Genomic DNA, 8,323 nt, shown 5'->3' with positions numbered 1-8,323 from the left:
TGTCGGGGGCCCAACGTTAGTAGACTCATGCGATCCTCCTCTGAATCTGCACAGCCAAAGGTACCGAAACTACAGTAAAGATAATGTCTTTTTTCTTATTTTCATTTTTTACCTTTTCTTATGTTGTCTGTTTCTATCCTGTTTACACTGTTTAATTTTCTGGTATCTCTTATGTCAGATCATTTTACCTATTTTCTACCGCTTGGTCCCGTATAACGTTATTGAGTTGATAGTCAACGTTATTGTTTTGAAGGGTCTTAAGGCTATCGCATGGCCCTGTAGGACCTTATTGCGTTGGTGGGTCTTCAGACCACCACATGACCCTATCTGATGTTGCTTTATGATGATGGACATTCGAGACCACTCCATTGGCCTATATGACGGGTTTGTTAAGGATGTTAATCACATAAATTAACTGATTCCGTATGAATTTAACAATTTTTTAGTATATTCCCGAAGCCTCATAGGCGTAATCAATTTCACGGAAGCTGTACGACTGGTCACGTTGTTTGCCTCATGCTGACAATAACACGGGTCCAATATTTACAATAACACGGGTCCAATATTTACAATAACACGGCCTGCATATATCCTTTGACGCCAATTGCATGTTGCTGTAACAAAATCCTTGTTTAAGCATATTTTTATTGGCGGGAAATTGTGTCTACACAATTTGATATGGCCATTTTATTTATCGTATATCCATCGGATTACAATTATCCGTGTTATTGCCTGCACCGACAGATCAAACCACTTCGCCAGATCATCAGGAAACCGTCTCCTGTACCGGAGGCGAGGCATCGTCATCACCAGACAGGTTTAGCCTGCACAAGTCTACCACGGCTTATGTGACAAAAACTGATGTACATGCGCAATAGATACCGGATATCCCACCGACTTGTCGTATAAAACAAGTATCATGTTACGAAGTTAAAGAGAAATAAATGATATCTCTCCACGCATGCACAAAACAAACAATTTCAAGCATTAGTGATTTTTTATGTCTCTGGTCTTCGGTCTTAGGAACCGTTATGGCACTTTGTACAAATCACCAACACTTTGTCTGATGACGATTTAACGAGATTGTCGATATATCCGAGTTCAAATCATCTTTAGTATGGTCGTTCGTCTTAGCAATACAACGAGTTAAGGGAGATGTAGAGATGTCCCCAATCTGCGCTTGTCGATGGCCTGATTACCAATAACTCTGACAAAGGTACGCTTTGTCACACGTCAATCAGCAAAGAACATCTTCGTGTGCTCGTGATAAAGAAAATATGTACGAGTCTGACTAATGCAGTAAAGGCTGCAGGTGTATAATGATTTCCTCACATAACAGGACCAATCTTAGGTACTGATGGATTTGAGATATTCTAACGGGATTCCAGAAGGACTTGGAGTGACACAGGAGAAAGGCAAATGCGTCACGGAATGTGATTGAACTTTAGAAAAGCAGAAGGATATGTGTGTATAGATTAGGTATACTACTTACGCCGACTCGATTGGGAAAATCGCACACGCGATCTCAAGTAAACTCTCCGAATACATATTTAAAAACTATACGTTGGTGTCCCTAATCCTATCATTACCTCTTTTGCTGTAAGCCATCTTTAACATCTTATATATATATACACATATATAAATTTGTATTAGGTTATTACGTGACACATTAATTTTGTATCTATATTTTCTGTTACGGAAAGGACGTAAGTAAGTTGCAATAACTTTTGTCAAATCCATTTGTCTTTTGTTGCAATAAAATTGATTTAAACTAAACTAGTGGGATTCCGATCCTTATGCTTTTGGCATGTGCTTACTTTCAATACATTTCCATTACTGGGCTTAGTACTCTCCTCTGACTGCGTATAAATTAGCGTAAACTTTTCGATTGATTGATACATGCTTTAAGTATAGCGACAGACTGCTTGTATTTTTACTTCACCGTTCAGCAATTCCGTCTTTGCGTATTGCAGAGTTATCTTCTCTTGTGAGCCGGTATTGATTGTTACGTCACCTGTTTGTGAGAGTAACGTCATCAATTTTTGAGAAAACGACGTAATTTTCTCACACAAACCAATGACGTAACAATCAATACCTGCTCCCAAGAGAAGATAACTCTGCAATACGCAAAGACAGAATATATAACAGGTCGACATCTGGAAATGATGGAACATATTCGGGGTACATCATGTCTAATTATAAACACTAGCGTCGTGCCTTTTTTTTTTTAGGAAATTGAGTCACTGAAACTATTTTAGCCAAGTAACCACATCTGCCTTAGTAACCATCATAGCATCCGATCCTAGCTGTGTTTTACTTACTTTGTTTAACATTCAAACAGTAGTGGAATGTAAATAGAAAGCTGACCTTCATTTTGACGGCGTATACGGTAGTATCCTTTTGGATCGCTGTCACGCAATGGATATGTTCGTTGCCAACAGCGTTAATACTATCGTATACGCCGTCAAAATGAGCTCAAGCCTTATGTGAACCTATTTTGCATTAACCATTATGTTACAGTAACTGACCAAATAGCCAAGCACACAGATTCTCAACTTACGTCTTAGATGAATAAAGTGTAGGCTACCATGTTTTTGTATGACTATGGAGAATAAAAACTCAGTAATGAGATTTTTTTATTATATATTTAGATATTAATTATACTTATCTTTGATTTATTATTCTGTAGGTCATAAACTTGTTCGTGTATAATTTCATGAAAACCACCTTATTCTGAAAACAATTTGCTCTAGAAGGAAATGCCTATGAAACGCACCGTCTTACGCTGTAAAACGAAAAGTCAATTTGCTACGACGCCATATATCAGCACATAAAATGGTCTAATACGGCCGCTAATGAACTTAGGGACATCCGCCAATAAAACCATGTCTTTACAGGTTAAGAAACACCACCGCCTGATCAAAGTCCCGGAGAAAATTAACATGAACCTGAGCTTAGCCATGTACTAAAATGTATGTTATATTGTCGCTGTTTAATATATTAAATTACGTAGGGTCGTACTTGGAACCCTTATGATCGTGCATTCTTTCAACCAAATGCTTCAAAATATTGAAATCCAACAAGAAAACCCCGCGTTTGTACTCATTACTAAAGGAATCATTTTTGGTTGTGTTGAAAATTGAAAACATACTGCACTTTGAATACTGGAAAACATAATTAAATACTTGGTTGTAGAAACTCTATCAATCTCTGACGACATGAATACTCCACTATTTGCAAAGAGCTGACAAGTCAGAGACTACACAATTCTCTTTGTTAGAATACATCTATGTGCTAGTATATATATCAGATTTAGGATTCCTTAGAACAGCAGCACGGGATTACCACAGTGACGTCACCTTCCCAGAAATGCATCAATTTCCACTGATATGAGGAGCTTGTTATCTATACAGCATGCCATGGCTCTAATATTACTTTATTATATTAATATATACAGAAATGTTATTTCAGTACACAGTGGAACACTGATAATGGAGTGGAACCATTTTCCTTTCATATCTATGTGTGTAGAATACCCGTATTGCATGAGGGACATCAATAAGAGATAACTCTTTCTCTCAACTTTACTAGGAATCCCCTCACACTTTTATCATCGTTTTTTTCTAGGAAAAACAAATCTGTCTTGGTCTACCAGACATATCGAGCACGGATCACTACCTCACATACAACACCATTGCTGCTGGCGCAGTGCATTGAGTTCAAGGGTACAATTCGAGAGTTCTTTAAGGATGAAAAGCGTGTGAGAGAAAAATGTAAATCACTCCAATGCGATGTAAACAGATAAACATTTAACCCACGGGATTAAATTTCTCTGTCTACATCACACCGGCGCTAATAGAATCTAAAAATACCTCATAGGCACACCCACTAACCTGTGGTTAGGCAACTACTTTTCTTAATCCTGACCAAGATTAGAACTTTATGAAAACAAATCGCTGGAGTTTAAGATGTTCAGCACGTTGGCGGCTGACGTTCTAAAACGTGACGTTATTGAAGGATTGATCTGCATTTTGACGGCGTATACGGTAGTATGAACGCAGTTGGAAACGAATATATTCAATGGTGAACGTTAGCGCTCCATAAACAATATGTCCGTTGCCAACTGCGTTCATACTACCGTATACGCCGTAAAAATGAAGGTCAATCCTTATATTTACATCATAAATAATGTTCAAATGTTAAACAAAGAAAACAACATTCGCAGCGGATTGATGCAATGGTAACCCTGGTAGCCGTTGTTGCTAGGATAATATAGTTCCGGTGAATCTACATCGATATATGGATAAATTATGGAAATACGCAAAGAATAACACTATTGTTCTTCTTTTCGTTGCTTTAAAACAAATTTAGAAGTAATATTATTAGCACTTAGAACATATTAATTCATTTATAATGGTCGTTTTGTACACGCATTGACACGCTGCTCTGATAGTGACGCGGTCGAACGTTGCAAAAGGAAGCCACCATTGCTTAACTTACCGTCAAAGAAATTTGAATGAGTATTCATCGAATAAGAAGTTTGCCAGCATCCCTTTGTTGTAGAATCAGACACAATGGATTCCGAATATTTTCCATGTTTCTAGTTGTTGAAGGAACCAAGCAATGGCTGTCATCAAACAGGTATCTCGCTTAAGCGAGAACGGCGTCATATTTGAAACAGGTATCAATCCGCCGAGCCTTTTTTCATTGCGTATACATGTAAATAGTCCAGCTTAATATGTGACGTCATTAAATTCTCCTTTTCAACAGCGAAATAATATCTATCGTCAAAACATCATCCAGAACGAACATCGCCTCACAGAATAACACTTACAAAAAAATGTTTGAATGCCTATATACATACTGATATAATTGAAGTATACAATATTAAAGTCTACAATTTGTATGCCATACTTTTTCCATTCCATCCAAATGTATTAGGTATATTACTTTACTTATTTACTAGTTATCGGAAAAAAAATCCACTCAGGTGTTTTTATTTAAATCTGTTATTGCATTTACAATATGAAAGTCTATCTTTCAAAAATCTCAGGTAAGAGCGGAGGAGCTTCCATGAATGAAACTTATTAATTTATGTTACGAGTGGTGTGCTTGCTACGGATAGAATCACCGCAGTACCACACTTCACTCAAATCCTCTGAACCTCATCTTTAACTAAACCGTAATGCCCTACACTGTGCACAAGTAAGTGTTCATTTATAAGCGCATTACCCATGAAATAATCAATGAGCATCATTAGTCGTTACTCGGACTCCGTACTATAGTTTCATAGAAGCTGAAACAGTATGTTATCAGTATTTATGAAATCATCGATATTTTTCGCGTGTTGCAGAAAGATATCTCCAAAATTACAAAACATACCTCACGCACTTATTCAGGGTGGTATCTGGTCTTCTCCCTGTTTTTATTCGTTTGGACAATATTCCTGATAGTTTTTGGCCGATGATAAGGTTGTTTTTTTTGTGTGCTTATCTACTTCGTCCCCGCGTTTTCTATCACAAAAATGCTAACTTACACGCGAGATTGGACGCAGTAAATAGGCTCGTGAGTCTAGAGACTAAGTCGGCATGTGATGTGATTCTCCGTGTGTTTCCGAACTTGACCTATATAATGTGTGCAAGGAACGTGCGAAACGAAACCCTAATTAATTACAAGCCGTGTTCCACGACGAGAAAAAAATATCTCCAGATATGTTTGGGAAATGTCACATAAACAACTTCGCATGCAGAAAGCCAACATTTCACTAATTACTCTGTCACCGTCTGTATACACCAGGAAAACAGTCTATAAGGCCTAAGTCTGCCAGGCTTCTCATCCTCTCAGTTGCTGGACGCAATTTACCGAGAAAGGAGATTACTATCGAAATACGTGCTACATGTGTTCTTTCAAACGTGTTTGTTTCTTTTTAACATTTTTTGCCTTGTGCATCAAAAGTTCAGTTCATGGAAACAGGCATGTTTTTTAACCTTTCATTTGCTTCTTAAGTAAACCTTGATTTTACCACTTAACATTACATGAGCCTGTCAATTCAAACAAGACCAAATAGCAAAGAAGCAATGTTGCCTATGATAACATTGAGTAAGCAGGTAGCTATAATAGGTTCAACGTTGGTTGGCAAAATATTATTTTGAAAATACCTGGAGGGAAACATAACGAAATTTTTCATTTTTATTCAGATCAGCCGAAGAAAAGGAAACTGCAAACACAGTGGCCCTATCACTTAATATTACAGACAAAAATAATCATTATTTCAATACACTATTGAAGATGTCCATTTTGAATGTTTTACGACGTTTTGGGAAACGTTTTTTCTCAGGTATCCTTCTTGAGTAATTTACTCTAAATGTTTCATAAGACCTACAAAGTCCTGACTCCATTTCATCAACTTTTTTGTGTTTGAAAAATTCTGAAACGTTGACCAAGCATGGAACAAAGCTAATGAGATTTGATAAACTCGAAATTGCAGTGTTTGGTTGTCTCCCTTTGATGAAAGTTAGAAGAATATGTAACTTCTTGTGTGGATAAAGCCGGATTATGGTACTGGTGCCAACCAACGGTCTCTAAAAGCGTCTTCATACCTAATCAAATGGCAACTTCCAGGTTTTACCATCGCTATTTTGATTAAATCTGTATTCTCTCTTGCGGTATCCATGACGCCGAAATCCCCTCGAGTACAGCTGTGGTGTATGTTAAAGCACTAAAACTTGGAACATATGTAGCCATTGCGATCTCCTGAATAAAAGTCAACGATCTCATTCTGTCTCGAATTACTCTTCTTCATCTGAACAATCGCTTACATAAATGTTTAAACGTGGGAATACAGGCTCCCGTTCGATTTTTAACGCCTACTTATTTCATCATATGATGTTTTAAGTACACGTTCCTTAGGGTTCTCTCGACAACTTTTCTTTGACACATTTTAAACAAGGCTCGTCGCTCTACCATTCACGACTTTATTTGCTTTAGTAAGACTCGTCACTTTATTGTTAACGGCTATGTTTTTCAATAAAACTCGTTAATAACTGTTCATATTCACTGATATGTAAAATTTCACTTTACGTATTACTTTGTGCTAACAATGAGGCAATGTTTTGCTTCGGGAGTGCTATGTCACCATCAGTTCACAGAAAGGAATTGTTTAAGAAGGCTTATTACACAATTATTTCACATATTGTTACAAAACACTTATCAGAAGAAAAATCTGTACTGCAATCACTGAGAACACGTAAAACAACAATATTGTCGTAATGAAAAGCTATTATTTGATAAAGTATAAAGGGTGCGACAGGGATAGATAATGGCACCTACCTCGTTCTTCGTGAGATGTTGGGATTTCGGCTTGATGGCGAACTGTGTCTCCGATGGTGGGTGTCGATCGTGGCCATCCTGAGAAAGAAAACAAATGAAAATAGAGACTAAGACAAAAGAAATAAACAATAAGGACTATATTTTTTTATTTTTATTTTTTTTAATTACAAAATTACAAAAATCCATAATATCATATTAAAATTGAAGGTCACACATATAGCAAAGATATCTTCATGTTTACGAAGGGTGACAATGTAATCTTACAAATTGCATAGGATTTCATACGAGCAGTTGTTCTTTGTGACTTTCCTGAGGACTACAATGTATCATAGAGTGAAAACTATGTTTATGGACTAGGTTCCAGAGACACATAGCTAAATATGCGATAACAACCTCAATGCATATGCTTTGGCGGATATTAAAGGTAGTTCAATCTTTACAATGAAAATCATTAAAATATCTAAAGGAGAAATTAGAAACCGAGTTTTAATACAAGATATGCCATATAAGGTCCGTTTAAAACATACGAATTTGACTTCTGAGACTAATTACATTAAGATTAAATCTTTTTAACCAATCTCAGAATCAAATCAATTTGTCGACGAAAGAATCAATACCTTGGGGAAAATCCTTATTCATTACAAATGGCTTTGAAATAAAGTGACACGAATTATTTCATGTTTACTATCCTGATTTGCCTTCGCAGGGGATTTCGTCATTGTGATTGCAAGTTAAACCAAGCCCTTTGCGAGTGTAATGTTCGAAAGCTTTATAATTCATATCAGAAGCAAGTCTAGTACTTATTTTTTTAAACCGTTTGTTCATGATTATTTAGTTGCCGTATGCCGAATATGGTGTGTGGATGGGTTGCTGGCGGACGTGGGTGGAGGGTGCGGGGCGGACGTCGGCGGGGTGGAGGTTGTGGGGCGGACGTAGGCGGGGTGGAGGTTGTGGGGCGGACGTCGGCGGGGTGGAGGTTGTGGGGCGGACTTGG

The 8,323-nt window shown here is 37.3% G+C and overlaps 1 protein-coding gene across 3 annotated transcripts in view; it reads right to left on the bottom strand.

Annotated features, from left to right (window-relative positions):
• LOC110456768 (BAI1-associated protein 3-like) overlaps positions 1-8,323 on the bottom strand; it is a 184,232-nt gene that overhangs the window by 58,183 nt on the left and 117,726 nt on the right. For all 3 annotated transcript variants that reach the window (XM_021507719.1, XM_021507720.1, XM_021507721.1), the window contains one exon: positions 7,330-7,407. In XM_021507719.1, the coding sequence (XP_021363394.1) occupies positions 7,330-7,407 (78 nt within the window). The remainder of the gene's footprint in view (positions 1-7,329; positions 7,408-8,323) is intronic.

This window comes from Mizuhopecten yessoensis, unplaced genomic scaffold (assembly GCF_002113885.1).
Source record: "Mizuhopecten yessoensis strain PY_sf001 unplaced genomic scaffold, ASM211388v2 scaffold8841, whole genome shotgun sequence".
Lineage (NCBI taxonomy): Eukaryota > Metazoa > Mollusca > Bivalvia > Pectinida > Pectinidae > Mizuhopecten > Mizuhopecten yessoensis.
This window is presented reverse-complemented; position numbering and strand designations above follow the sequence as displayed.